At 35.2% G+C, this 27528-nt stretch overlaps 4 protein-coding genes across 11 annotated transcripts in view; 2 read left to right on the top strand and 2 right to left on the bottom strand.

The window, feature by feature from the left end:
- The window catches only part of LOC107008970 (adenylyl-sulfate kinase 3-like), a 5134-nt gene extending 2638 nt beyond the window's left edge, over nt 1-2496 (top strand). For both annotated transcript variants that reach the window (XM_015208200.2, XM_027915065.1), the window contains 5 exons: nt 681-830; nt 933-1051; nt 1151-1235; nt 1839-1885; nt 2186-2496. In XM_015208200.2, the coding sequence (XP_015063686.1) occupies nt 681-830; nt 933-1051; nt 1151-1235; nt 1839-1885; nt 2186-2284 (500 nt within the window). In that variant the 3' untranslated portion in view covers nt 2285-2496. The remainder of the gene's footprint in view (nt 1-680; nt 831-932; nt 1052-1150; nt 1236-1838; nt 1886-2185) is intronic.
- Nucleotides 2497-4957: 2461 nt separating this feature from the next.
- LOC107009081 (ADP-ribosylation factor-like protein 8a) lies at nt 4958-7727 on the top strand. Its single transcript, XM_015208348.2, has 6 exons — nt 4958-5135; nt 6593-6674; nt 6787-6819; nt 6911-7032; nt 7151-7312; nt 7482-7727. Exons 1-6 carry the CDS (start codon nt 5098-5100, stop codon nt 7597-7599), a joined length of 555 nt encoding a protein of 184 aa, XP_015063834.1. The 5' UTR covers nt 4958-5097; the 3' UTR covers nt 7600-7727.
- Nucleotides 7728-7900: 173 nt separating this feature from the next.
- On the bottom strand, nt 7901-18211 carry LOC107011730 (single myb histone 6-like). Of its 4 annotated transcripts, none has more exons than XM_015211340.2 (7): nt 17903-18211; nt 15591-15791; nt 15161-15375; nt 14158-14242; nt 12659-12742; nt 11374-11720; nt 7901-8402 (listed from the first exon to the last, which is right to left on the bottom strand). In XM_015211340.2, coding segments are annotated over exons 2-7 (882 nt in total). In that variant the 5' UTR covers nt 15741-15791; nt 17903-18211; the 3' UTR covers nt 7901-8401. The 4 variants fall into 4 exon arrangements, with proteins under 4 accessions (XP_015066826.1, XP_027770361.1, XP_015066827.1 ...); XM_027914560.1 differs by having other exon boundaries at nt 15591-15808; nt 17928-18211; XM_015211341.2 differs by having other exon boundaries at nt 15591-15803; nt 17928-18211.
- Nucleotides 18212-18411: 200 nt separating this feature from the next.
- LOC107009025 lies at nt 18412-27162 on the bottom strand. Of its 4 annotated transcripts, XM_015208278.2 has the most exons (8): nt 27042-27162; nt 26813-26928; nt 25732-26183; nt 24928-25113; nt 24416-24523; nt 21780-21983; nt 19838-21705; nt 18412-19518 (listed from the first exon to the last, which is right to left on the bottom strand). In XM_015208278.2, exons 2-8 carry the CDS (start codon nt 26886-26888, stop codon nt 18951-18953), a joined length of 3462 nt encoding a protein of 1153 aa, XP_015063764.1. In that variant the 5' UTR covers nt 26889-26928; nt 27042-27162; the 3' UTR covers nt 18412-18950. The 4 variants fall into 4 exon arrangements, with proteins under 4 accessions (XP_015063764.1, XP_015063763.1, XP_015063765.1 ...); XM_015208277.2 differs by having other exon boundaries at nt 26813-27150; XM_015208279.2 differs by lacking the exons at nt 24928-25113; nt 25732-26183; nt 26813-26928; nt 27042-27162 and adding an exon at nt 23715-23899 and having other exon boundaries at nt 24416-24522.
- Nucleotides 27163-27528: the final 366 nt, after the last annotated feature.

The following is a 27528-nucleotide window of genomic DNA, read 5'->3' as shown; positions in this document are numbered from 1 at the left end:
CCCCCCCTTTTTTTTTGGCAGTTTGGTTGTGTTAGGAAGTTGAGCTGTAGAGTTGATTAAACTATAATATTGAGAATGATGAGATAATTTTGCGTGTACTTGCGACATTACCTTCATCTGTCAGTCCTATCAGTTGGTCTGCTTAATGAACACTAAATTCTGGTTAAGAAGCAAAATTGTCATTAGTTTGACACTCTTCATCATAGAAAGCTGAAAGTAGAGCAAAATACTGCAAAAGGGTGTCTCAACTCTGTCAGCCTCGAACAGTGCACTTGATTTCATTTTCAGTTGCAGTGTCGATTGTTTGAAATAAACATTATTTGTCGACAAGCTATTGCCAGATACTATATGAGTAGCCTTGATATGGAAACACCTAAGAATTGTTGTGGGTTTTGGCAGAACATTTTCATATGAATATCTATTTCTTCTCTTGATGCTGATCAACATGCTATCATATAGCATACAATAGACCCTTATGGTTTGGCTCTTCCCTGGACCCCTGTGCATAGTGGGAGCTTAATGCACCGGGCTCCTTTTTTATTATTTAGCATACTGCTGTTATGTTCACTACTCTTATTTCTGATTTTTAAATAAGGACTTTAATGACTGAGCTTTCTCTCTCACACATACACCTACATGCACACATGGACTTTTTTTTTTAATATTGAACTTGATTTCAGGGAAGAGCACTCTCGCATGTGCTCTAGGTCGTGGCTTACACGCTAGAGGAAAACTCACCTATATCCTTGATGGTGATAATGTTCGCCATGGTCTGAATCATGATCTTAGTTTCAGAGCAGAAGATCGGGCAGAAAATATAAGACGGACTGGTTGGCTTCTTTTCTGGTCCCTGCTTTGCAAATATTTCCCCAAGCCCTCTTATTTATTATTCTTAGAAAATTAACAATTCCAAATGCTTTATATATAAACAGGGGAGGTGGCAAAGCTTTTCGCGGATGCTGGAGTTATTTGCATTGCCAGTTTGATATCTCCCTATAGAAAGGAACGAGATGCTTGTCGTGCTTTACTGGCAGAAGGGGATTTCATTGAGGTTTGTGTTAATATAATGATTCTTAAAGGATTAGCTTTTCCAGTGAGCAATTGCTGTTTGGCACATATTATTAGGTGATTGAGTTGGATAACTTTTTAGGTGTTCATGGATGTTCCTCTGCATGTATGTGAGGCAAGGGATCCTAAGGGCTTGTACAAACTTGCTCGAGCTGGGAAAATAAAAGGTATTGCCTGTTGTGTAGACATCTCTTTGCTTCATTTTTTGTTTGTGAACTAGCATTTTGTATCAGAAAATTTTATTATCTTGATGGACGAGGGCGGTCAGTTGGAAGTCTGTGAATAACCATTGGGTAGCTAGATGATTAACTTTTCAATATACCCTACTTTAGGGATGCTAAATGGGCAAGTTGAACCAAGTCTGAGCAGATTACGTAGGTTTAATTGAGGCCATGTCTTCAACCATTGTTTATGTTAATTTAGCCTTAACAATGGGTCATATCCAACCCGACATCGCGACCAGCTCAACCAATTTTGTGTTCGTTTTTCTTATAATTTGTCTGCTTAACAAGTCGAACGACAAACAACTTTCTTTTCTTTATAGAGAGAGAAGTTGGATGATCACAAAACAAACCAACAAAAATATATATTTCCCATCTTTTGTGTGTGTCAATTTTTTGCTATCTTGGTTAAGATCCAAACTTTTAGATGGGCGGATTACCAACCTATCCGCCCAACCTTGGACTAGTTGGGCTTAGTTAAACTTATATGCTCTTCAGTTTACACCCCTATCCCCCTAATTTTGGTTCTCACATCTTTGTACTTCACAGGTTTTACCGGTGTTGATGATCCATACGAGCCACCCCTAACATCTGAGGTAAGATCAAGTCTGTTTTGCTTGTTTAACATTTTTTCCATAAGGGGATTGATTGTGCTCCTAGATTTTGGGATTGCCTTGTTTCAGATTATCAGCATGTTTTAGCTACATGCTTTGACCTAGTGCATCAAACTTAGGATCAGTCAATATATGCCATTGATACAGTTATTGCAATTCTCTCATCTTTGAGTTTGTCAGTGTCACCTTACTTTAATTTGGATGTTCACTTGATAGCAAATTACTTGTCATCATCCTCAAAGCTCATTTTACTTGTGGTTTTGTGTCATTTCCAATTTGCAGATAGTTTTACGTCAGAACCAAGGGCTATGTGATTCTCCTAATGATTTGGCCGATATTGTTATTTCATACTTGGACAAAAACGGGTACCTGGAAGCGTAATTTCTCACACCTCATATGCAGACATGCAACTTCAATCTGCATCCACCATTTTCTATTGTGTTGGTGAAATAAAACCTTCTCGTAATTAGGAAACTTCACCTTTCCTTCTTGTATAAGTTGATTGTAATTTATGCAAATTGAGTTAACTTCACCCAACTTGCCATGTTCTTGCTAAATCTAGCGTCTATGAGGAGACCATGTTTCACATCCAAGTACTGAATGCCAAGGTTAGATAATGAATATAGGCGCAATCATAGGTTAAGATCTGTTTGGAAAAGGACGCATTACAGTTTACATCCATGTAGAAAAAATTGCATTTGCCAATGGTGTATTGTCTTTTATATTTATATATGCCAAACACTGTACTGGTATATTCACATTCTCTGAAACAGAAGAAAGAACTAATATGATAAAAATGGAAGTATGTCATCGCAACTAATCGACAGGCCGGAGTTTATATGGTTTTTCAGATGTTCAGCGTCTCCATTGTTCACCTAGCATTTTATTTTAGGTAGGCGTGTGGACAGTATTTAAGTAGCAGTAAATTATTTGAAGTTGAAAAATTGAAGAAACCATTTTTTTTTTAACCTAAGAGAACCAATTCAACACACTGAAGAGAACTAAGTCAACTCAGCGTCAATTGATACTGTTGTTATGCTGCTGCCAAGCGGAGCAAGGCCATTTTCAACCACCACCATTGATCTCCTCTGGAAATACCCCATTGATAAGCTTCTACACACCAAGACAATTAATGGGTCAATCAAAATAAACCATCCAAGAGCAAATATGTACTTAAAGGTGGATGAATTGGACAAATATATGAAAAAAGTATGAGTAAAGATAAATATGACCCTTTTATGAGGATATAGGATAAATATGACCCTTTTTTCTTTGATTATTTGATTTATTATATCCATAAGCCTCGATATCTAAATAGGTAATTGATAACACTTATATTTAACTAGAATTTTAGAATCATATTTTCTTAGGGGAAAGGAAAGAAAGAAGTACCACGTCTTTTCTTATTCAAGAGAAGGATTACATGTTGTTCTTCTCCTTTTGGATTGAGAAGATTCTGTCAATTTATAAGGAGACAATTTTCTATATGATATTTGCCTACAAAAATATTGAGAGATTTTGATTATGAACTTGGTGGTACTTGTGAATTTGTTTGAAGATATTTGTGTTAGGATTCTTCCTTGATTTTTTTTAACGTTTATATTTGAGTTTTATTTTTTAAAGAGAAAAATTAAATGTTTAAACTTTTTCGAAAGATAAATATAGTTCTCTTTAGTATTTGAATTATTCTTTCATTCGAGAAAAAGTTTGGAACTCATCCTCTTCTCATACCAATAATACAATACCATCCACAATATGATAATATTTAAGAGTTTAGTTTATGGAAAGATTTATTCTCTTAATAGTTTCAATATTTTTCTTTGTGCTATTAGTCAGATGTGGAGTCAGAATTTTTAATAACGGGATTCAAAATCTGTAGAAATAGATGACTGAAGGGGGTTCCACATCAACTATATGTACATATAAACTTATTTCGAACCTCCTTCATACAATGTAGCTCCGCTCCTGCTATTAGTTTTCATATTATAATATTGTATTTTTAGTATAAGTTTTTGTCATCTAATTTATTACCGTCTTGATATGAAATGGTAAGTTTCCATATGACACCATGATTACTTTCGAACCCAATGATCTGTTCACGAAATATTTTATATTAAATCTACCTTGTTTATATCTCCTAGCATAATTAGATGTGTTTTAACATAAAGTAATATGATTATGAAATGTTTCGATTGTGTATATATGTTTTCAAAGCGTTAAGTGTACAAATAAAAGAACCAAAAACAAAATAGGAAGTTATGAATTGTATATAACCAATGATGACCGAACATGAGTAGCACACGCGTGCATTTACTTGTTGGATCAACATTTTTGTCCACAGTCACTTTGGATCATTGTTATCCATTATTTCATAAATATATTGTATTATATTGTACTCTATTGTATTATATTGTATGGTAGATATAATGTTTGACTAGATTGTATTGTTTTTTGTTGTTTAGTAGGATTTTAATTATTTGGTTTAATATTGTAATTTATAAATTTACTAAATTATCCTTAATTATTCTAGGGTAAGAGATTTGACTAGGTTCAAATAATTAAGGTAACGGGTAAAATAGTATATTGAAATATTAGATAAAGATATAATTGGAAAAAGAAATTAAGTAACAATGGAAACACACCAAAGTGATTGTTTCATAAAATAAGAGTTTCCATTGTTACGTAACAACAAAATTTAATAATACAGTACAATACATTTTAAGTAACAATTTAAACAAATATTATAAATATAATAACGATATAATACAATACAATGAATATCAATGATCCGTGTAGTTACACTCCAAATAATCATTCGCAAAATCTCACCTTCCGCCAGCCAATTTTAAGTTTCATTGGTCGTGACTCACACGCGCACTTCTTCGCGAGTGTTCCTCTTTATAACAACTTTATGATATCGTATTGGTCCACGTACTCATCATACAACAAACTGTAGCTTCCAATAATCATGGCTATTTCGTAATTACATCTGATTTCTAAGGGCAAATGTTATCAAAATTTTGTAATGTTGTACCATAATCATTTCATTCTCAAATTTTCGTATGCAGATAGTAATAAGGCAAACAGTAAGCAGGAAAAAGGAAAGGTAAATTCAACAACGAAAGAGACAGAGAGAGATCTGTGGTTTATAGTGAGATTTGCTTATCTATCGTTTCCGATACCTCGCGTCCTCCATGGGTCTTTGGGAAGCTTTTCTCAATTGGCTCCGAAGGTAAGCTTCATATTTGTCTCTGTTAACTAGTTTCAGATTGAGTCTGTAGTTCATTATGTTGCAAGCGCGGAGTCAAGTAGGGCTAGGGCTTTTATTTCTTCATGTCTTGAACCACTTTGTGAAAATTCTGGCTCTGCTCTACTTTCTCTTACTAGGTGTTGAGTTTGACAGTTGAAGCAAATCCGTGGAGCTGAATTTTGTTGTTGTCAATGTGTATGATTAGATTATATTTGGAAATATTTTGGTGTAGTAATTGTGTTTTTATTCTTCGTTTTGTTTATGTTTAGGTATTTTGATGATTTGGTACATAATTTATCAAGTTTAATGTAGATTATGATCGGAGGTTGTATTCGACTGTTCTTCGTTTGTTTTGATTGAGATATTTGGAATTTTAATTAGATGACCTGTGGTTTTCTTTTACTTTTTGTTTGGTTGTTTCAGGATTAGCAACGAGTAATCGTTTTTGTTTCACCATGAGATGTGTAGAACCTTTAGTTAATAATTTGTTTGTTAGAGAATCGTATTAAAGTCTTTGAGTTGCTGAGATTTCATAGTGAATTTTATTCAAAAATTTTGTTAATAATGACCATTTTAGGATATGCCTGTTGTATCTTACGTATTTCCTAACACTGATGTTGATGACATGGGAAAGATAGGCAAAGAGCTATATAGTAGAAAGAAATTGGAAAATAACCTTTACCGTATCAAAAAAAGAAATAAAAATGGAATAGGAGATCAAGAAAAGGTCATTATTCCGTTTCTCAACTGTGGATGAATGAAACAAGAGAGGTTGGATTTCAAATCTCAATGGTCTTGTCATAATTCTTCACCATTATTTGTAGATTTTTCTACATAAGTTCTGGTTCTTAATGTGTGTGGTCGTTGAGACTACCTATTATTAGAAACACAATCTGTAGGTGTTTACTGCAAAACTCTGTATCACATGACCTTATAGCCGGGATGAATTTTTCTAGTTTGTTAAGGTCTAGATACTAAAAGATGGAAATAATTTGTCAAGAGAATTGTCAGCGGCCCGTTATTCTGATTCTACATTTTGGCAGTTAAGAGTTCTTTTCGAGCTTCCATCTTATGCCTGAACTTTGAACGTCTGATGAAGCTCAAGAGGACTGGGTTAGAAAAATGAGCTCCATCAATGGACTAGTCATTGACTTATTGTTTTATTTTTCGTTTACCCTCTTTCCTCGTTGCATTCATAGTATACTGAGCACAGACCATTTACTTGCTATTGGTGTTAGTATACCTTTTTCGTTGTAGTTGTTACTCGATTTGGATATTCACTTCAGAGACAAACAAAGCAAACTTACTGTCATCTCGATTCTGAGCTGGTCTAGACATCTAGTATTATAAAATTGTTGGAGTTTCATATTGCATTTGCACTTGTACAGCAATATGTATGATTTCTCATACGAGCTCATGGAAATTTGTTCATTCTGCAGCCTCTTCTTTAAACAGGAAATGGAGCTTTCTTTGATAGGGCTGCAAAATGCAGGGAAAACTTCACTTGTAAATGTTATTGCTGTGAGTAGAAAACTTAGACCTTTTCTAGTGCCAGCGTTTACATATACCGTTAACCTTTTATGCCCATGTGACGTGATGTCTTACTAAACTTGCTCACTTTCATCATTCTTAGACTGGTGGATATAGTGAAGATATGATACCAACGGTAAGTTCCCATCTTAGTGTTATGTTAATACCGCTTTCAATGTTAATAGGTTCATTGATAACAACATGAGAATTACTGGATGGATATTTAGGTAGGATTTAACATGAGGAAAGTGACTAAAGGTAATGTCACTATAAAATTGTGGGACCTTGGAGGTCAACCCAGATTCCGAAGTATGTGGGAAAGATATTGTCGTGCAGTTTCAGCTATAGTGTATGCATCTTTTCTCTTGTTTATTCCGTTTCTTATGTTGAAGCTGCTTTACTTGCCTCACTGAACTTCTACTACTTCAGTACTGTGTTTCCAAATCGTTTTATCTCCTTCTCTGTAGATATGTTGTTGATGCTGCTGATCATGATAATCTTAGCATTTCTAAAAGTGAACTCCATGACCTGCTGAACAAGACATCATTGAGTGGTATTCCGTTGCTGGTATTGGGGAACAAGATTGACAAACCTGGAGCTCTGTCCAAGCAGGCTTTGACTGATGAGATGTAAGCAGATATTATTTCATGAGTAAGCTTTGTCTTAGTTGAATTTAGGGAATACGCATCTTTCCCCTTGGAATATGGTAAAATTGGAAATCAAGTTAAAGGAAGGGCATATATATATATATATATATATCAATGTGGACTCTTTTAAGAACAATGGTTTGTTGTGCAGGGGATTGAATTCTATAACAGACAGAGAGGTGTGCTGCTATATGATATCATGCAAAAATTCCACCAATATTGACTCTGTTATTGATTGGCTTGTCAAGCACTCAAAATCAAAGAGTTAAGGATGACCTACTGATTTTGTATATTTAAATTTGTGAGGCTATTGGTTTCTCCAGAGTTGTTTTTTTTGATGTAAATTAAATTGTCTTGCTGATTGAAAGAGTTATCTGTCTTTTCTTTCTGGTTGTCACATCATATGCTTGGATCCCATACCTTTTCAATTCAGAGTAGATTCCATTATGCTTCTTGTGCTGAAACATCACCGTCTTTGGTATCGTGGATTGCTAGGACAATTTAACAAACAAAATTGAAAGAAAATACCATATGATATATATAATTCAACACAGCTTAAGTTGGCAAAAGTTGAACAAAAATATGATAGGCTTCACATAGCAAAAAAGGTTGTGCTTTCTGGCTTAGAGCATACCCCAATTGAAGTGCTGATGCTTCTTTTGACAATTCTATGCATTGATGAATTCCATCCACCAACAGTTCTAGCAGTATGCGAGGGCTCAACATAGCCTCAAAACACAACATAGTCAATCTTTTGAATCCTGGTTCACCAAAAGTTTGTGGATCCACGAAATTCAACTAAGCTTATTTTGTACAGCCACTTGGGACCAAACCAGAGTAAAGAGGGAAAAGGTACAGTTTTTTATAGGATATACAAATCGCTTGTCAACCACCGAAAAGAGGGCAACTAAACTCCACTTGCCTATAAACTTCATTATCACCACAATGCTATATTTAAAGATCACTAGCAATGAAAGAAATCTCCACATTTACAGCTCTATCCACATATCAACAATAAATTGCCAACTGTACTGAAGATGAAAACCCTAGCGGTGGATCCAGATAGTCCCATCTGCATAAACAAGGAAAGATTTCGTGAATAAATGACATTTTAGAAAGCAAGGTCGCACAACATAGCTTAAATCAAGTTAAAATCAACCACTGGTTGTGATAACACATATTGCCGAACTTTTTGGTAAATACAACATAATGAGAAACTTCAGAAGTACAAAAAGGGTAAAAATTCAGAACCTACGGGAGTGAACACAACATTTCGCTACCTTGTATTGGAAGAGATACCAGTATTTCAGAAGGCTGAAAACATTCCAGCCTCCAAATCAAGCAAATGTGATAGAATTTTAATATGATGTGTGCTACTAGCACTTAAAGCGGTATATCACCATTCATTATGAGAACTTACAGTAACTTCATGAAACTGAATCCACTATGCAATATGGACCTACACTATATACAATGCCAAATGACGAGTCAATATCTAATTTGAGCATATGTGAATCTAGCAAGTTGCCTTCACACAAGTTTGTGTAAACCTGTGTGCTCATACAAAAAGAAGAACTTCAAGTTTTCATCAATCCCTTGCAACAAAATAGATAATTCAATAGTTACAAAATCCCTAGTTTAAAAATGTTCTCTTGCAGTTAACAAAATTTCAGATAACCCACTTTCTACAGACCAAAGTTAATGGAGTGCTCATCCTAATTAAACAAAATGCAGTTAATACTATTAAACATTATAGAGGAAATTTGGTGCATATAAGTTCTAGATGACCGTAAATATATCATGTTAAAAACACAGATTTTGATGACAACCTAACTCCATAACAGAACTTCAGCAAATACGGACCAATATACAAATCAAAGATAAAGTAGTTTCAATGAATTAAACCCTGGCCCAGAAAAAGGTGACAAGATAAAAGACCGATAGTCAAACTGACCAATTTTCTATTCAATTTTGAGGTGAATTTATTTGTTTTATGGAAATCCAACTTAAAAAGATTTCGAAACTACAGGAATGTTCTTTAAAACATAAGCTGAAATCAAAAGTAAAAAAATGAAGAAAAAAAAAACTCGAAAAGATTCATTACTAAAGGAAACTAAAAAATTCATTATTAAAGGGAACTACTTTTGGCTCTCCACCAAGTAAGCAGGTCAATTTTTCTAGGAAAAAGGGGAGTAGCTAAAATTAAATTACACTTAAACATCAGATTACATTAGGTAGTGTGCGCCGTGCGCGTACGGAACACACACAAATTTAAATGAGTAGATTGTCGAAAGAAACAAGATTTGACTGTGGATCCCTCTAAAAGTTATATACAGGTTAATGCCTCTGGACTGAAAGATCTCATACTATCATATTAGATACACCCTTCTAGTATTCCATAACCGCCCTTATGTATAGATTCTGTGGTATTTCTCCATTTATATACCCTTGGTAGTTGGTACTTTGTTTGTCAATACCTTCTTTTAATTATTTATATACAGAAGTTCTAATGATGGAGTGGAGAAGAACTGGGGATTTGCTATTAAGACTTACAAGCATAATTTACAAGAATTTTAATATGTTATTGTGGATTTCATTTGGCATGATGTCTTCATTACTGTATTTTCTTTCCATACTTGAGTTTGATATGTTTTACTTGAGCCTAGGTCTATCAAAGATAGCCTGTAAGGCTGCCAACACACCACCCTCTGCAGACCCCACCTATGAGATTACATTGCGTTTGTTGTTGTTATTCAGTATTAAAAAAGAAGAAAGAGTATGTATGCTTATGGCATGCACTTTCTTTTTCTCTTAGTCACTTAAGCTACTGCTCTTCCACATGCCTTCCAATTAATGCAAACCAGGTTTAACACTGGGAAATATGAGCAACAATATCATAATCAATTTCCTAAGTTCAAAAACTTGGATGGAAAAGAAAGGAGGATTTGCTTTCAGACTATATAAAATCATATTGTTATCAAATGTTTTTCCTTAATACAAATTGCATAACCTTATCTGGTTGCTGCAAAACATGCCAGCCTTTTTAGGTATTGAGTTCATCCGAATCCAGTATATTTTTCAGGGAGTATAGACGTGTGTGTGGACGTGTGAAAACCCACTAAAATTTAGCAAATGCTAGATATGAACCCATAATTTTGAAAGTAAAATTAGTTCACTGTTATAAACCATAATGTTTGAACCCATCAAGTTTAAATGCTCAATCCGTCCCTGTCCAGTTGGAAGAACGAATTTCACTTATCTCTAATATATGGCAATTCTTCTAATTCTTATGGCACTAGCTGCTCTAGAAAAGACAGATGTCATACTGTCACTAATTCATATTAGGTAGACTGTCTTTAAAATTTCTAGTTCCTAGCAGAGGCGGACCCACACCTATAAATGGGGGTGCACGTGCACCCGTCAACTTCGGAAAAAATCATGTGTATATATGTATATCTATTTTGAGAAACTAAAAGAACTAGGATATAATTAACAGTGCACCCATGAGGAGCATGAGTGCCCTTGTGTCATTGGTACAAGCCAGAAGAATCACCTCTGAGACCAGGGTTTGAATCCAGCTAAAGCCCTTTTCAACTATATTTATTTTAAGTTTAGCTTAAAGAGCTCATATTTGAGCTAAAATAATATCCGTGCACCCGAAGCCTTCAAATACGGGGTTCGCCTCTAGTTACAAGAGAAGCAAGACTCTAAATTCTGAAAAAACATTACAATAGAATTGTTTAAAGCAACATACGAGTTTTAAGAAGGGGAGTAAGTTACGTATGATATGTGTGGCATTTTGCACCAAAGATTTAACAAAATGAAATATTTTTATTAATGTTTAATATGTCCTCAGACTTGAATTCTAATATTCCTGACAATTTAAAACTTTTCCTTGTAATGATATTTTAGCAGTTGGAGAATTACCAGCATAACATCACCTGATAATACAATGTTTTAGAGAATTAATGGGCTCATAATGGCGTTAGAAGAAGTTTGTCAACAATCACCATGATAAGTTGACTCTTAAAAAGTTAGCTTACCAGACAAGGATAGTCTGATGCTGTAGTGCCTTTGATGCTACTTCAGCAAAGCACTGTGCTGCCTCTGCTTCCGCTTCAAACTCCTCTGCAATCCTTGCTGCCCGTTCTGCCTCAGCAATGGCAACTTCAGCCTCTGCAACTGCTTGAGCTGCGGCTGCAGCAGCCTCCTCTGCACTCATGCTCTTCATTTGCTCTAAGTCCGCATCAATCTGTTCTTTAGTCAGTATTCTAGTTTCATTCTTTTCTACCATAGTGGAATCAAGCTTTCCGCCCATAGGCAAAGAGAAAGGGCCTCCCTTGCCATCAGATGATGCTCTATTCGGTGCAATCCTGTAGTGATGCTTTACCTATCAATGTGGATGGAGGTATCAAGATCCAGGCTATGGAACAGACAAGAATATCTATAATTGGGCTGTCCCGTGTCAACATAATAGTATTTTTTTTAAAAAAATTCTCCGAAAGGAAAAATGGAAATTTGATCATTTACCCTATCACAGTGCTTGTCTGATCATCTAAGAATGACTATAAAACAAACTGAACAATAGTAAAGTTAAATTCATGCATTAAATGGTGGCAGTTTCAAGTCAACTGAAGAATTTTACTCTGCAACCAACATCTATGCATTGAAATTTTTGAGCATTCTTTAACAAAATTCAAAACTCTAACCGAACTAGCCAAAAGACCACAGAATGAGCTTTCATTTTCTTAAATTCAAGAATACACATTATGATTCAGGAAAGGGTCCATTACTGAACGATGGCAAACCAAAAAGAATGAATTCAGACATTTCATTCTATCATTGCTTTATACCTTCCTCACTTTAGGCATGATGTGATACTACAAATGGAGCTTAGTGTCAATTAGAAGCCTTCCATTCTTGATAAGTTACAACATTGCTTCCTTAAGTAAAATTGTTTCTTACCAATATTCTTCATGGTATCATCGACAGACACAACCACCTTTTAGTTAGAGTTTTGTAGAGTGTGATGAAACTTACATCTTTGGGGCATGATAATCTGACATCCACCAACTCCAATTCAACATAGCAATAGAAAAGAACCAAATATTGACAAGAAAAAAAAAACAAGAAGGAGAATTCAATCTATGACACAGTTTATCTTAATTCTCCTCAGTAATCACTAAACATGATCTGCTGATGTTAATGCTACATTAACGTGGAACAGGCATTGCATGTCTTAAAATGCAGCAAATGCATCCTCGCTAAACATAAAGAAGGGGTAGAGTGATTTCTGCATCATTTTATACCAGTTCCCAGGTTAATTACCTTTATCAGTCTTCCTTTTTCAGTCAACACCTTCAAATTTGCTGCCAACAGCCTTTCAAAGTTTAGAGGTGCTACATACCGCTCCTTTAAACAAAACAAAAGAAATTGTTGATTTAGGGATCTAAAGAAAATGCCAGCATTTACAAGGTCCATACACTAGTATAATCTAAGTTAAAAATAAAGAGTAGAATGAATAAGGATAAAACGAACTTTTTTTTGGATAAAAATTAGTATAAACTGCAAATTAAAACTAAAGAAACCTTGCCCAGTGAGCAACTTCAACCTTTATAAGCAAATCCCATCTTAACCTCTCAAAAAGAAGCATTACATTAGTCTATGTTGAAAACACAAAAGACTCCCAGCGTACGATGAGAAACTTGACTAGAACACAACACATGGGGTAGAACAATTACCACTACCAATTTCCTGAGACCTTTGGCCGTCTCAATGACCAAGTTGAGCCAGTTTCCAGTTGGCACATAACCTTTCCCTAGTACATTTTACCGGTTTCCACCTTTCCTCTTCTGTTTGATACTTCTTATATAGTTCTCGGGTGCTCAGGTTTTTGCAACGGAGATCAAAAGGCATTGCCAAATAAAGAAAAACCACGTTACATAAATTACAGCATAACTATCACTTACTAAGATACAAACAGCACAGGCATGTTTAGCTCATAGTAATCTTGGCTTCCATGTAAAATCAGCAACTAAGATACAGACAGGAGATGCATGTTTAACTTATAGCAAATTGTTAACATATATTACAGGACTTGCTCAAACAAGGCAGAAAGGCAACTTATATTTGTTCTTTTTGTTTTCTTGAAAAATCAAGGAACAATTTGAACTTGTTTATCTGCTTGACTCATAATACCTCAACATCTTGTTTATCTTCTCCTTCTTGTGTACGAGGCAGCAGATTTTCGTTAGAAGAAAAATATAAAATTAATACAAATGTCTTGAAAATGCTTAACTAGGCAGAACTTAAGAGCATATACACTTAGTTTTTTCATCAAAAATTGAAAACATAGATTAAACAGAAGGTGACTCCAATAGTGATTGGTATAATAGTTAGGTAAACCAAACATGTCAAGAAAATAGACCTTGACCTAACTCGACAAAAAGCTAATTAAGTAGGGCTTGTCTAAAATCATATAAGGAGAAAACAAATCATCCCCTCACCCATTTGGGACATCCTAGCAATGCCCTCCCTCTCTCCACTGCTGGCATAGGCCCAATACAAGACATATGGAATGTGTACAACATAACATGGGAATCCAGCATGGACACACCAAAAATAGAAATGGATGACCGTGGGCCTAACTCAACATCAAAACTACCTCATCTGGTGAGAATTGCTCAAAACCCATTTAAGAAGACAACAATCTGTTCCCTCAACTAATGTGTATAGCAATATAAAATTAACTAAATCTTCAAGAAAAAAAAATAAATCACTTTCTTGGACTTAATATATCAAATATGCTCAAAATAGGAAAATATTACCTCTATGTAAGAAGAAATTGCATTCCGACTAGATCCACGTGATTCCTTCAATTTGGCTATTGACTCCAGTATAAGATCATCTAATCTATAACCAATGAACAAACAACACAAGTTTGATGCATTGTAAAGTGTGTGAGTATTTTTGAAAAGGGAAAAAAGAGGCAATTGTAGAACTAAATTACTTAGAGTTCCAAACTTGTTATTACAATTTTGAACTCAGACCAAAAGATATAAATCAATCATTTTTCAAAAAGCTATTATACATAGTTGGTGACAAGATCAAGGAAGACTACAAGGATCAATAATAAGAAAATACCAAGTTGGCCACTAAACCTTTTGTATAACAGAGCCAACTGACTTTCAGAACTAAAAGGTTTAAATTAAGTTCCTTTACTAAAGGTGGGTAAATATTATATTAAATAACTTAAGTTACGAAGTTAAAAAAAATTAAATTAGATAACTTACAATTATCCTTTTAATGAAAAATATTACACTGTGTTTCACATTGTTTGTCCTAGTAAAAATCAGGACAAAGTTCATGATATCAAGAAGACTTTTGAATATGTGGTCTTGCTAAAGATATGTAAGAACCAAAAATTCCTTTTGAATCTTATTGTCTTAAATATGTCATGTATGATATGGTAGTAAGGAGTTACTAAATATAGAAAGTGGCTTCTTTTTTAAAGAGACTAAAAAGGAAAGTAAGACAAACAAATTGAAATGGAGGGAGCATTAATCATTAAATGCATGAAAAGTTGCATCTCAAAATATGCTTTGATTGTTTATTTATTTCTAACAAGGTTTGAGTACTTCACCATATCAAAAAATAATTGTTAGATATCTTATGGAGTACACTATTTTCTTAAAAAGTGATTTCAGATTCATATAAGTCAATAAATAAAGTAGTATTTTTCTCCAAACGCCCTTCCAGCACAACATTCAAGACTAGTTGTAAAGAATCCAAGATTTCAATAAGGAAGATCTAAGTGGGTCGCTTAATAACCTTGAAAGTGGTTTTTTTGAGCCAACATCCTTCAGTTCATCACCAGTCGATGCAAGAGGTTTAACATCAGGAATTTCTGTATCATTCTCACTCACATAGCTAACCAAGGTGCTGTCATCGTGCTTCGGTGTAGGCTGAGCACTTTTAGACACAATCTTCCCCCGATGCCGAGATCCCCATCCACTTGCCATGACATGTAGATTCCTCCATTTATCCTGTCCAGGCAAAACTAAGCCCATCAAGGCAACTTTTACTAACCAAAGCAAGCCAGAAAACTATGAGAAAAAGAAAAAGCAAAACCACACAGAAGTGACATTATAGCAATGCATCAATACTGTTACTATGTGGATATATGACATACTCCAGCTGGCTAAACAAGCTTCCAACAGAATGAGAAGACAGGATTTGATAATATTGTTATGTCTAGTACCTTCAAGTCCACATTTGAGCGAGAGCGCAACACAACAGCAAACTCTGGATCTTTAAGAATGGTGCTCCATTTGCCAACCCCATACTTCGCTACACCAGCTTTAAGGGCAGCTTCTTCTTCTGATGTCCACTTCTGCTTAGGTGCACCCATTAATAGGTTGACAACTTTCTAGCACTGAACACAGAAGTTGAGCTCTCCTATCTACAGAAGAGTCTTCACTATTCAGAAATTAAAAGGCTAAGTTGTGAAAAAAGAAAGTAACAATGCCATTGCATAAATTATTCAAAGAACCTTTAACGCCAAAACCATCTCAAGGTAACCAACCATATTTTAAAACTACAAAATAGGATGTATTTGTTCTACCTTGCTTATTCTTCTAAAATAGAGCATCATACAAAAAGACAACCCAGAAAACGTGAAAACAGTTGTGTCTTTATCATCAGTCCAAACACACAATCAAATACCAACAAAAAGAGTAGGTGAAATAAGCCTTTGCGTACACGCACAAAGTCAAAAGTCATCTTTTCGAGAAAGAGAACTTCTTTTACAGTCAAACTTTTTCCCCAAGGAAGATGAAATCGACACTTCACTGAAAATTTTGTACAAGCTTAAATTGGCAAACCTCAAATTAAATTTTTTGGCACTGTTCCAGGCTGGAAGAATAGCACTTTTACGCAATACTGACAACTACTGAAAACTGAGTCAGCACACCAACACCATCAGTGATATACTCAAAGGTGTACAGAAAAAGGAAAGTGAAAAACAGTCCAACAAGAAGTCGCCACCTCCTTTTTGATCCTCAAAAGAGTACTCAACAATATGACTGATCAAAAGAAGAATTATTTGAAACTGACAAAACAAAACTTGGCTGACAACTATTTAAGATAACACTTAATTGACAAGGTATGAGAAGCTGTAATACAGCCACCAGCATGTACACTATCTATATGGCAAGTGGTGGAAGGACCACCGGGAATTGTCAGAATAAAGGTAGGGAAAGCAAATTTGTACCTTGACAGTGGCATATCTCATGTAGCCAGGATTTTAAATGCCATTTTATGCATAATGAAGCACATTTACAGCTGAAAAAAGAAGCAGCAGATTTGCAGCACGCAGTCAAACAAACAAGTTGAACGAAGAAACACTATTTATCAAATTTGCCACCTCGGATTGGAAAGCTAAACACGTGTTTCCTTGTCCTACTGGCTGTTTACCAGTGGAACGTCAACTTTAAGGCACTTGCACTCATACTTTATGTATGCTTTAGTATGGAAAATTAGAATTCACTTTCATGATAGTCTTCGATAGATTCGTAGCATAACAAAGGCATCCTTTCCTAGTTTAGAAGCAGCAAATTGAAGTAGAGTATTCAGAGCAGAGTTCCTTAAAACTTTATTGATCTCTCATTTAGAACTTGAGAACAATTCTTAATTCCATTCAACATGCTTCGAATACTAAGAGAATGTGAGATAACAAGGTTTATGGAACAATGTCTGGAAAAACATAGCACCAACTAAAGTAAAATGTTTCACATGGTTGCTAGAGGTTTTGAAGAAAAATATGGAGGATTATAGTATCCAGAAGTCAACTTGGAGGGGAAACAGATCATATTGTCATCTTTTCTTGCACCGTATATTCACTGCACAACTATGGAATTTATTTTTTACTCACAGATACAAAATGGACCGTGCCTGAGCACAATGCAGATCTGCTGTGTTGCTGGATTAGAAGAGTTGGCGCAAGAGCCAGAAGAGACGGTGGAAAATCATTCCACATTGCATCTGGTGGACTATGTGGAGAGAGAAATAGCAGATTTTTTGAAGCTAGGTCCAATTCCATTCATAGAGTTAAATGGAATTGCATTGAATCCCTTTTTCTTTTTGGTGTTTTGATGTAAAGAAACAGTTACAGAGAAACTAGAGCTTGTAGATCTGTTAGACTCTCTGTAAGTAGTTACTTCCATATTCTCCAGCATATCCTTGATACTGAGGAATACAACGCTACCAGTTTCAGAAAAAAAAAAACGTGATCATCTTCAGAACTACGAGATATTGTTAATTTCAATTTTGTTCCTCATAAAATTTTGTCAATTGTTATAAAGCCTTAATTTACTACACAAATAAATCCAATTGAGACTGATTTCAGCTAATCCACAAGGAGAAGTCAGATTCATTAGCGTATTTGGTTAAAGTGTCAAAAAGAAATTCAGTCCAAACACTTATATATGCACGGAAAAGATATGTTTTCTCAAGCTTAAAGTTAGAACAATAACATCAGAAAAGGAATCGAAGTTTCTAGAGAGCATAAATTGCCTGGATAGTTCTGTTTATGTCATACCGGAAGAAAGTGCCGGCGCAGAGTCTGTGAAGGTGACAAAGTAACTCGCCGGCGAACAGAATTTACGCCATTGTTATCCTGTTAATTGACAAAACCACGGTGAACTGTTGAAATTGAAATCTTAAGGGACGAAATGAATTGGAAACCCTAGGGACGAAAAAGAGATTTGCAATAACTTCTGCGAAATTTGCAAGCAGTCCTCGATTGTATCGACTTCGTGGCGTTAGTCCGTACTAACAAAAAATAATTTCAATCACGAATTTTTGCATAATAATGTATGTGCTCTGCCTCTCGCAATGTTTGATTTATTTATAGAAAATTAATATTCACAATTTATGCACAGTTAATTAATAAAATATCAAATTTTGTTTAGTTAATATTTGCATTATCAATATATTATGTATGAACTTGTGAATACAATAGTATAAAATAATAAAATAAAAATATATTATTAACAATATTGAGCAAAAGTAAATAATAAATATAAAACAACTCTCAACCTTTTTCTTCTTCTTTTTAGAGCATGAATGAAATTCTAATCTAGCTCTCGTTTTAAGATTCTTGACACCATTTTAATAAAATATAATTTCATCAAATAATGTAATTGAAACATTTAGTATATATCATTTTAAACGCTTGTGCAGCTCTAAAATTCCCTATAGTATTCCCTAATATCCATTGGAAGTGTAGCTCCCAGCTTTGTGATCCCGGAGGTTGTCCCTGTAGCCATTGAAGGATTCTATTCCATAATCCTGAGTATATACACACATGTAGCAAAATATGTTCGTTGTTTTCTTCACGTTGCTGGCACAAGCACATGTCTAATCCACCACCATCCACCAAGCAGTGGCAGTTAACAGCCACCCTGCAGCATCAACCATAGTGTAAACATGGCTATGGATCTGGCACTATTGTTGACAGTCAGATTGGGTCCATGTTACACTAGGCAATTCACCAAAAAGCTTCAGATTGTTTGTTCTGATAATAGAAATATCATCCTAGCTCTAACTAAATTACTGCAATCTATGGCACTCTAACAGACTGACCACTATTAAAAGATTCCTGTACAGTGAAGAACTGATTAGTGTTCAGGGGCATAAGGCTCCAGTAAGCACCATTTTTGTCTATACAACAGCTGTGCCATTTGATTTGGTAAGAACCCAAAGGGAATGCAGAAACATTTAGCAAGCAGGTTGCAAATCCTTGCCCTTTCTCATTAGGATCAAAACACACAAATTTATCCACAGCCGAAGTCCCTCCAGCATTTTCCATGGCACGTAATCCATCCCGCTCGGTAGTCCCTGTTGTGAAGTGCAATAGTTTGTCATTAAGGCCTACCATGTGTTCGCTTTTCCAAGCTTGGCAACTGGACTCTGATACCTTCTTATCCCTGTTTGCACTGAATACTTGAAAGGATGTCCTTGAGTGAAGGATGCAGTACAACTTTGACACTTGGGACAGCTGGTCTGGAGATATATTTCTTAGCTGAATACATAGGGTTAGAGGGAGCTGAAAACCTGACAAGACAGATATATCGTCTATCCTTTTACCATCTTCATTTGGTATGAAAAGCTCAGCAGAAATAGGGGGCCTGCCATTTCACAGTTCAATATTAGAATACTATCAGAATTCTAATATTGAATAAAATGTACAACTCTAGAACCAATCCAACTGAATCAAACAGATCTCAAAACTTGTTTTGTTTAAAAATCCACTACTGTTTCAAATGATCTGCTACTTATATTCCCACCGAAGACAATTTTCAGATCAAAAAGGGTCGATGACATCAAAGTATAAATTGGCTACCATATGAAATATGAAACAGACTAACAGCAGTAGAATATCTCAATAAATTCAATTATAGTTCCTTCTAATTAATTGTAGAAGTCTATGAATGAAACTTCAGTTACCTTAATTGAAAAAAATGCTTCGGAGTCCGGAAAGGAATCTGTATCCACGAGAAAATAATATTGAACAGCAACTGCAAAGCATCACGAGGAATTTGGGATACACCATTATTTTCATGTACAAGAATCGCTTGCAAACTAAGAAGTCTCTGAACGGAATATTTACAAAGTTTAGCAATATCTCTTGCTTCAACAGAAGTTGTAGAGACTTCATTTCGGAATTCTTGCGTGGAACAGCTCCTAGAGCTTCGATGGAAATCCAAAAGATGCCGCAGATTTTTGCTAGTCTCTATGTCTGTAAACCCAAGTCTTTTTAACAAGTCATGAACTAGCTGAGCATGAAATTGCTCGTCTGTAGTTTCAAGACCATAAGTACTACAATTTTGTTTACCACGGAAACTGGCCAAACGTAATGTTAATCCAGTACTAAAGGCTAACAGTGAACAACTCAATCCAAGATCAGAAACTATCTTCATACTTTTCCTGTCCATGACAATGAATGAGGCTGCTAAGAGATCAAATTCCTTTACTAGCATCATGAACTGGGAAGAAGCATGGGCAAGCAGTTGCAACAATGAGCTGAGTCCTTTAGAAGAATTTGAGTGCCAAACCAAAATCCTCGCCTCTATTTGTTTTGTACTGGTGGCATCTTGTGAAAGCAAATTCATGCTCAATAATTTTAGTACATCTGCCACAGTTCGAACAACCTTTGATCTTAAAGTAATAAACCATCTCTGAAAACTAAAAGCAAGACCAGAAACAGAGGCATCAAAAGCTTCCTCTAAAGAACAAAGCTTGTTGGCGGCCCCAATAACATTTTCAATCTGATCAGCTGTCATAATTTCCCCAGCTGCATTTTCAGAAAGAGTAAGCCCGAACAACTGAAATTTCCTTTCTAATTCTGAAAGATGGGATAATGATTTTAACCAAAAACAACAGATATCAGATTGGACCATAGGTATTAGCTCCCCAAATATGTAAGCAGCTACTAACCATGCACCATTGCATGCCGCATATTTTGCCAGCTTATAAGACAACCAATAATCCTTTTTAACCAAAATTTGCTTCACACGATCAATAATGAGAATTTCATGCTGGGACAGGGAACCATCATGTGAGAGAGAACTATAACGAGATGGACGAAAATTTCTATTAGAACCCAGATCTTCCCCTATCTCCAGCCACATACACTGATATGCAGCATGGAAGTGCAATAAAAGGTCATATATTAGGTGGACGTAAACAGGAAGTAAGCTGCACTGGTGCACATGCTCAACCAGGTGCTCCATTCTGTTAAAGACTTCGGTGGCACCACCAGTGGAGATATCCAGCTTTTCAAAGCAAGTTATCAGAATCTGAGATAAATAAATCAAGACTCTTGATGCAGTTGATGTATGGTTTTCTTTGTCAAGCTCTGTTATATGATGATCTTCTGAGACTGAATTTGTCATACTGGTAATTTCATTAAGCACGCCGACCAGATGTTCAATAACTATACAGATCCTATCTAGCACAATACCACAGAGATCTTGATGTCTTCCAACCAAATCAACTAAGATAAAAAGTAAACTCTTTACCTCCTGCTCCGTTCCTTTGTCTGGATGAGGATTATCAACCACTAACTTAATTAGTTGGGAGATGCGATCTAAGGTGAATGTAAGCATGCGAGATGAAACAATTGAGCCAATTCCACCTGCTGCATCTTTCAGTATCCCCAAAAGCTTGTCAAAAATACATGCTAATACATGAATTGCAAAAACCCTCTCTGAGATGACTGGAGATTGTAGTTTGACCTCAACAACTTGTAAGAACTTGGAGAAAATAGTGAGGATCTCTGTGCATGGAATTGTATCTAGGTTGGGGGGGAGTATCTGCAAAGTAAGAGACCGTAAGCAGTACTAGTATGATAACAATAGCACAAATTTGACAGATCGAGAGGAAGTACCTTGCATAAAGCTCTTAGAGCATCAAAATGCAAAGCTGGTGGAAAATCTAACTGATTTATGACGCCAAACAACTTTAGAGTCACATTTGAATTGGCCGGGAAGTGATACATTCCTTTGGCTAAAATGAAACGAAGACATTTTAATGCCATAACTTGCAGGCTCAAACCTCTGTCCTTAGTCAAAAATGAGGAAAGCAATTCCACCTGTAACCAAAATCAAGAGATAAATATGCAAAAATATCAGATATTAAGTACAATAGATATCCTTAATTTCAATATTATATATTCAGCTTGTTTGCACAGACCAACTCAGCCATGACTGAGATTGCATGGCTTTCCTATTAAATCAGTCAATCAACCAGCTAGTAGGTGTAAGTTAATATGAATCATCTATATACATTGTGCTTTATCCAGGCCTATTTCATTCTAATATTGGTGAAAAATTAGTCTTCTAAAGCAAATTAGGGGTCTTCTAAAGCTGGAGATTCTCTATATTTCAGACTTTGCTTCCACTGGCAAACGCTTCTCTATAACCAGCTCCATGCCTACAATGATATATCTGGAAGTTCACATAGGAGATGCTAAAACCATCTTAAGCAACCTCACGTGGTTCCTTTCATATCCTGTTTTATAATTTGCAAGATTATGACATTATATAATTAAGAGAAAATACTTAAATTCCTCCGAACTTGGCAGGACAACTTACTTTAGCACTTAAACTACACGGGTGTTTAAATACCCCCTTAACATTTTTGAAGTGTTATAAAAACCATCCTGAGATTATAATACCACTCTCACTTGCCATATTATAGCCATGTAAGTACCACAACATAGCCATGTCAGCACCACGTCATTAATTAATTTTTCTATTAATTAATTTCACCATTTTTTCTTTAACAGTTCTTAAAATTAATTTGCACTAATTAATTAATCAAAAATACATCGCACCAAACCCAGCCCCCTCACTTCTTTCTTCTTCCTTCTTGTGCCTCATCGTTTTAAGCTTTTCACTGTTCATTTTTTTGTTCCTCTTCATATTTTTCAACGAGCTTCACCATCCAAACTCCTATCATTGTAACTCCCAAAACACCAATTCGCTATCACTCTCTTCCTAAATACACCATTAAGAGTGAGCTTCAAAGCTTTTGAGAGGGAGTTCTAAACCCAGCCCCATAAAATTTACTCCACATTTCCTTCTCCAGCATTACCACATCTTTATCGGATTCCAAGTTACTTCCAAGATCCAAAAATAGATCCACCACATCTTTAACAATAAACTTCAAAGCTAAAGTTGTTGCTAAAGCCAAGAAGAGGTAAAAACTTCATTTTAATCTATTTTTGGATCTTATTAAAAGTTAATATATAAGGAAAATAATATTTAAAATATTAATTATATATTGACCTATAAAAAAATGCCATGTGTATGATTCTATAATTATTTTTTCCTTTTTTAATTTCTTCACACGCTATTAGGTGAGTGAATTCGCTCTCTTTGCCACGTCATCCCTTAGCGTTGTATTTAATTCACTTCAAAGATGTTAAGGGGGTATTTAAATGCCCGTATGGTTTAAGTGCTAAAGTAAGTTGTCCGAGCAAGTTCGGGTTTTTTTAATGTGTTTTCTCTTTAATTAACCTCAAATTAAGACAGTTTGTTGCAGAAAGCATCCTACATTAGTGAGGTCCTAGGAAGGGCCACACCTCGAGGGGTGTGATGTAGATAACCTGCCCTAATGCAAGCATTATTGTCTGCTCCCACAGATCAAACCTGTGAGCTATAGGTCATACAATTTACTAACATATCCATCTTGTTGCATAACATAGAGACCTCCGAATATGGTAAACATTCTTTTGTGCTCTTTAGGGTCCTTTAAGTTTTATTTCAAAAAAGTTAACCTGACTTCATATTTTAACTTTATAAGTGTTGAAGTTCTTTACCTTATTTATTTTTTGAGATAAACATATTGTTTGGGCCAGCTTGCGCCTTGCGCGTAGCCCAACAAATTTCACAGGGCACCTCCTACCTTCCACCAGCACATCCCCCATGGCTTGGACAAATGGGAAGAAATCACCCAGAGCCATTTGGTAGCTTGTTAGGACAAATATTTTACATGTATTAGATCCTACATAAACAACACCATGTTTGGTAGTTGGTTAATATTATGTGTAAATTAATACAATGTTTGGTTTGTAATTTAGAAACCTTCATAATTAATACATGTATAAGTTATGAGGGAATCTATGTATAATTTTTGCAGGATACAAGATGGAATAACTAATACATCTATAAGTAATACATGAATAACTAAACCATGCATAACTAATCCTGCATAAAATAATACATAAATTTTCTCATAACTAATTCATGTATTACTAATACCTGTATAACTCTAGTCAGCTATCAAACAACCCCCTAGTGTTTTTTGCCTTTGCTAGATTTGAGGTCTCAATCCATTTGGTTGACCGCTAGGCCACAACCTAGAGTGTGCGGTTCTTTTACCTTCATCTCGGAGACAAAAACTTAGACTCCATTTCTTTTCTTATTTTCCTAATCATTTTTGTTTTTCTCTGTCTTTCTCTTCCTACATTGGTTGACATTAGAAAAGATGCAAATCAAACAAAATGAGCAAAATATATACCTGTCTAGGAATTAAAGGTGTCCACTTAGAAGCAATTTTGGAAAGTGAAACTAGCATCACCAAAGAGAATTCTTCTTCCGAAGATTCTAGGATAAGCTTCACACCAGTCTGCAATATGAAAAAGTCAATTTTAGTGCTGCAATAGAAATCTGAACTCACTTCTTCATCATTTAAGCAAATTGTCAGACAATACAGATCGGCCTGGTATCATTAAAAACTTATTTTGAGGAACTTGTAACAAAAACTAGAGCAATAGTCACAATTAGTTCAGAGATGATCACTTGCATGTCATGCATGAAAAAGAAAAACATTGCATTTCACTATGCATAATTTTGTCATCTATATGAGTATTTACATGGTTTCTGAACAGTGCTTTTTCAAAAAACAAGTTCTTTTAGAATAGAGCGGAAAGGGACAGAAGGATAGGGGGTCCATGGAATGAGTCACAGGTGCAATAAGAAAAATTACATGTATTTGGTGGCAGAAACTCATATTAAAGAGAAATACTGAACCTTATGAGCTATATCTGCTAGTAAAATTGGGCACCACATTTTAGCAAAAGCACGTCCTCCAGCTAACCTTATAGCCCTTGATGTTTCAGATGAGACCAACAGACCTCCAAGCATCTCCAGAAATACATAAGCAAAATCATCTGCCAGTTCAGAAAAGCATCCAGCTGCAAACAAAGAAGCCTTTGCCTGTAGATAGACGCAAAATGGTTGTTCAATTATCAATCATGTCAAAAGTTAGAGGCAAACGGAACAATATGTAACAGCTGTAAATGATACAATAGTCTAGATTAGTGTGTTGCACAAAGTGTAAATTCCTACAAGCACTTCCTTAGTTATGCAAAAAAAAAAAACATGGAGAGCTTATTTATGACTGGATAGTAAGCTGCCAAAATCTGGAAATTATTTGGAGTCCTATTTCGGTAAAATGGCAGGAAATTTCGATCATTCATATCTTACAACACTAGTGCTCCATCCCAACAGGTAATTCTCTTGAGCACACCTTGCTCCAGATCATCCCTATAATAGTGTGTTGGGAACCGGGAAGCTCCAAGTGCAAGCAGATTTTCCAACCAAATGTTTTAAGGACAGGTTGCAACATCAGATTAAACTTTGTGTACTCCTATACCTTTATAACGGCTTCCCTATACTGAATCTTACAAGCACTGGTAATCTGTTGTGAAGAAATTCTCTCATAGAAGGCCCTTAATGTACTTTAAAGTTGTTTAGTGGAAAACCACAGTAAGCAATGTTACGCTAATAATGTGAAAACAATCTATAGTACTCATTAAGATGGACAGGTTTTACCTCCAGAATATGCATCGACCACAAGCTTGAAAGGATGAGGTATCTAACATCAGCACTATCTTTTGCAATATGAGCCCAGCAACCAAATAGAACTAAAGCCAGTGCTCTTTCTTCAACGTTTCCAGAGTCGAATACTATCTTTATTCTAGTCAAAAGTTCTCTATAGCTATCTACTTTATCCTTCGAAAGGATTCCCTCATCTTTTCTTCCCTGGCTCCTCAGCTGCCTCCTCTGCTTGAGCTCTGACAAGAAAATCTTCACTATACAAATCTTCATATGTTCGTCTCCCGACTTAAATGCATCTGCAAGCCTAAGAAGGATTGCATTTGCAAATAGCTTATCTTCTCCCGGAATTAAGCCAAATATTTTGTACTCAGCAGCATGAAGATCGGACTCTCTACTCCACCACTCAAGTCTTGGCCCAATATCTAGTATGGCTTCGATAGATTTACCTAACCATCGTGCGAAAGAATACAAAAGTATCAGTCAGAAACAATAATAGTAATCATAAAATAGTTTAAATAGAACAATAATTCTTCATAACAGCATTAAACATACATTGACAATAAAACTGGAATCATCATTGACAAATTTTAAGAACAAAAAGGTCTTATAAAAAGGAGTTGATTTGACTGACAAAATTACGAAGTACAGCACTATAACACTTTGTTTAGATGGTTGTTACATATCATTTCATAATGCATCGTATTGCTTTGATATATATAACATTTTGCCCAGATTGTATCACATTTCCGTTGTTACATAGTGCCACACATCAACAATTTAAAGGACTAATCTACAAGACAAATAAGGATACGAGGTAGAACTATTATTAAAAAAAATTATCATAGAATAAGATTATTTGAATGATAAGCAAAGATAAAATGAGAAATTAAAAAAAAAAAGTAATGATATGATGACGTAAAATGAGACTTTTAGTAGCTACTTAAAGATGAATTTAAAAATCTGATAGGATAAATTTAAGTAACAATGAAAACAAACATTAAATTCAAACTAACAACAAAATACATTACAATTACAATAGAACAGGTAACAAGCATACAAAGAAACTGTTACTCACCAGGTTTTTTAGAACGGAGGCCTTTTTCAAGTTCTATGCTCCATTGCATAGCACAAGCGGATGGAGTTTTCTCCATTATCTTCTCTCAAAGGACAATGAGCTTGAATTTTTCTGAACTGAACTTAATCAACAGCAAAAAAAATGGATAGTAAGGAGAGAGATGAGTGGAGAGAAAATTGTACCTCCTCTGTAGAATCGGAAAAAGGAAAAAAGAAGAAGAAAATTATACGTTTTTAAAGTGAGAGTTCAATCAGTCCATTCGTGCCATCGGAGGCGGAGTGAGGCTTCACGACGAACCTTTTCTTCTTTTTGAAAACAAAATCCCAATAAAATATTTGTCAGGGTTTGGACTTGGGACAATTTAGCGGAGTAAAATTAAGAGAAAATAAATCAGTGACACTATATTTTTTTTTTGGTTAAGCGATAAAAGGTCAAAAATACCTGGTTAACTATATTCATATCGTCAAAGTGAAATTAATTTTATCTCTACTATTATTAATCTCATCGTATATATCTCTCATTTGACGGAAAGTTCTAAATCAATTTAAATTAATCCGATTTTAATTGAAAATATTCGATTTTCTCTTTTTAATCCAAACCCGACCCAATAAACCAAATGAATCATTACCAAATTAAAACTCAAACCCATTTTCTTATTTGTCAATGATGATTCCAAGGATACCATGTCTTATAAAATAATAGTTACTCTGTGATGA

This window comes from Solanum pennellii, chromosome 2 (assembly GCF_001406875.1).
Source record: "Solanum pennellii chromosome 2, SPENNV200".
Classification (NCBI taxonomy): Eukaryota; Viridiplantae; Streptophyta; class Magnoliopsida; order Solanales; family Solanaceae; genus Solanum; species Solanum pennellii.
Note: the sequence above shows the minus strand (reverse complement) of the source record. Positions and strands in the feature narration are given on the sequence as shown.